The 2,591-nt window shown below is 43.5% G+C and overlaps 1 protein-coding gene across 1 annotated transcript in view; it reads left to right on the forward strand.

The window, feature by feature from the left end:
* The window catches only part of foxp4 (forkhead box P4), an 85,220-nt gene that overhangs the window by 59,880 nt on the left and 22,749 nt on the right, over positions 1 to 2,591 (forward strand). Inside the window, 1 exon segment of the mRNA XM_031848473.1 lies at positions 1,431 to 1,578. Within this exon segment, the coding sequence (XP_031704333.1) occupies positions 1,431 to 1,578 (148 nt within the window).

Here is a 2,591-nt window from a genome sequence, read left to right on the forward strand (position 1 = left end):
CACACACACACACACACAATGTGTGTTTTAAAGAACCGTAGCCATATCTCAGGAGGGAATGAGAGACAGAGGAGGGGGGGAGTGGAGGATATAAAATGGACAGACAAGTAGAAAAGGAGGGGCAGGAGGGCTGGAAAGAGAGGGAAAAGAGCAAGACGGGAGGAAACGGTTCAGTAAGGACATTCTGATCATGATAGACCGTTTATTGCAGCAAATGAGAATTTGTCAGTTCACGTCAAAGAACTGAATCATGTAAGCATGACAGAGATTGTGTCTGCGACCACAACATCTCTTGCCTTTGACAAAGTTTGCGCTGGTCAAAGGAGTACAAAAAATTCTGGGTCCCCTGAAATGTTTTTCTGTGGTTCTAGAAGTGTCCCCACTTTTCGTTTATTTTGGATTCATTCCTTGTAGCCACAAATATCCAGAAAATACAGTCAACAATTGGGAAAAATGAGTTTTCCCCCTTTTTCACTCGTCTCTGTTTTTCTTAATAGTTGTTGTACTTACTCGTCTGCACCCCCTCACACCTCCCTAACCGACACAACTCTCCCTAACTCTCACACACAAACACACTGCCATCACACTTCTTCTCCCCAGGCACCAAGTCTGAAAGGAAGTGACCTATATGCCCTTCCTGTGAGATCCTCTCTGTTCAAAGAGTTCCCGGCTGCCACTCTCTCTCACTTACACACACACACACACACACATGCACACACAATGAGCAGTTCCTCAAGTTGTATTTATTTATTTTTCCTCTCCAGTAGTTATCTGTAACAGATAAAGTCCATCTCTCTCGGGGGTTGGTCGGGTGGGACTTCAAACAGCGCAGCACAGGCCAGGTTTGCCCCAGACTGGGAGGGCAGGAAAGGGGACATTTATCACCGTAACACACACCGACTTTATCGCCATGTAGTCTCTCCCACTCTCACTTCAACCTCCCTCCTTCTCTTCATCCTCAGGGTCCTCACAGCTTGGCTCTGGGCTTTTCTTCCTTTTAATACAGGACTTTTATTTATTTTATATGGTGTTAGTTGACTTTATACTTTAATTTGTTGAGACTGAATGGTGTACTGGGACAAGCAGACCAATTGAAATCATAATAACAGAACAGGGAAGGGCTTCCTTTCAGATGTAAAAGAGAAAAAACAAAATCAAGGGCAGCTGTCTAAATCTGGCATTTAGTTCAAAACTACTTTTAACAAATGTGACACTTTCCCAAAATGTGATTCTTGTCAGAGTTTTTAATGGGTGCAAGCAGATATCTGCAGGTGTTCTGTCATGATTTGACATGTTGTGCCAAAATTAGCAGAGGGCTTATTAATACACATTTTGGACAAATACCTTAAACCAAAAAAAAACTGGATAAAGATCTGGTTGAAGATGCAAATAATACAAAACTTGAAAACCTTTTCTAACCTCTGTCTTCTTGTGCCCAGCAGTTAGGTAGTAAGCAGTTGGCCTTCCAGCAGCAGCTGATCCAGATGCAGCAGCTTCAGCAGCAGCACATCCTCAACCTCCAGAGACAAGGCCTGGTCCCACTGCAGCCCACCGCCGCCATGCAGTCTCTGCAGCAAGGTATGTGCGCGCACACACACACACACACACACACACACACACACACACAGGCCCGTACCCAATGCTGCATGTGAAGCCTGTTAAGTTAATCAGCCAATAAAAGATAAGAGGAAACCTGATTGGTGGGTTTGTGGAAGGTACTCATTTGGATAATAAGTAAAATATGCCACTAAGCCCCCTGCTTGGAGGTGTGTGCATGTGCTTGCGCGAGTGTGTGTAAGCTTGTGTGTGTGTACTTGAGATTAGCCAGACACAAGAACATCATCGTCTTGCTATTGCTGTGCCCACAAGATTTTTTTTATTGTTCCTGTATGTAACTTCTCCCACAGTCCCTTTATTTTGTCAGTATAGTTTTAGAACGATAAAGGTTGACTGTTGACTGGCCCGCCCTTATTGAACTTGTGTGTATATGTGTGTGTGTGTGTGTCTTTGTCCACTTTTGTCGGTACACACATACGCACACTACCTCACACGCAGAGAATGCTTTAGGGGCTCTAAATTGGCCGTAACATTGCTAAAGCGCTGACTGAGTTGACCAAACAGAGCAGTTTCCTTCCCTCCGTCTGTCTGATCTCTCTCTCTCTCTCATGCGCAGTCACGTGCAGTCACACACAACTGTTCACATTCTCATAGTCGCTCTGTAGTCTGAATCTGAAAAAAACTCAAAAAAAATAAGCTCAATCAAATCAATTTAATTTTCAAAAAGTTCATTTCACATAAGCCTAATACAACACTCAAGATTTGCATTCAAACTTAAGTGTAATTTTTGCATCTGTGTGTTTATGTGCTAGGGGGGAGGGTGTGTGTGTGTTGTGTCTGCCGGAGGGTAAGTGGAATTACCAGTTCACAGAGAGAGTCAAAAAAACGGAGCAGATACAAATTGAAAACAAATAAAAAGACGGAGGCCACAGTTTTGCATAAAAGACTGTTGTTTTTTAGACAGTTGCAAACATTTGGCTTTGGCATCTCCTTCTCTCTCTCTCTCTCTCTCTCTCTCTCTCTCTCTCTCTCTC

This window comes from Anarrhichthys ocellatus, unplaced genomic scaffold (genome assembly GCF_004355925.1).
Source record: "Anarrhichthys ocellatus isolate YVR2014 unplaced genomic scaffold, GSC_Weel_1.0 scaffold1, whole genome shotgun sequence".
NCBI classification, from domain to species: Eukaryota; Metazoa; Chordata; class Actinopteri; order Perciformes; family Anarhichadidae; genus Anarrhichthys; species Anarrhichthys ocellatus.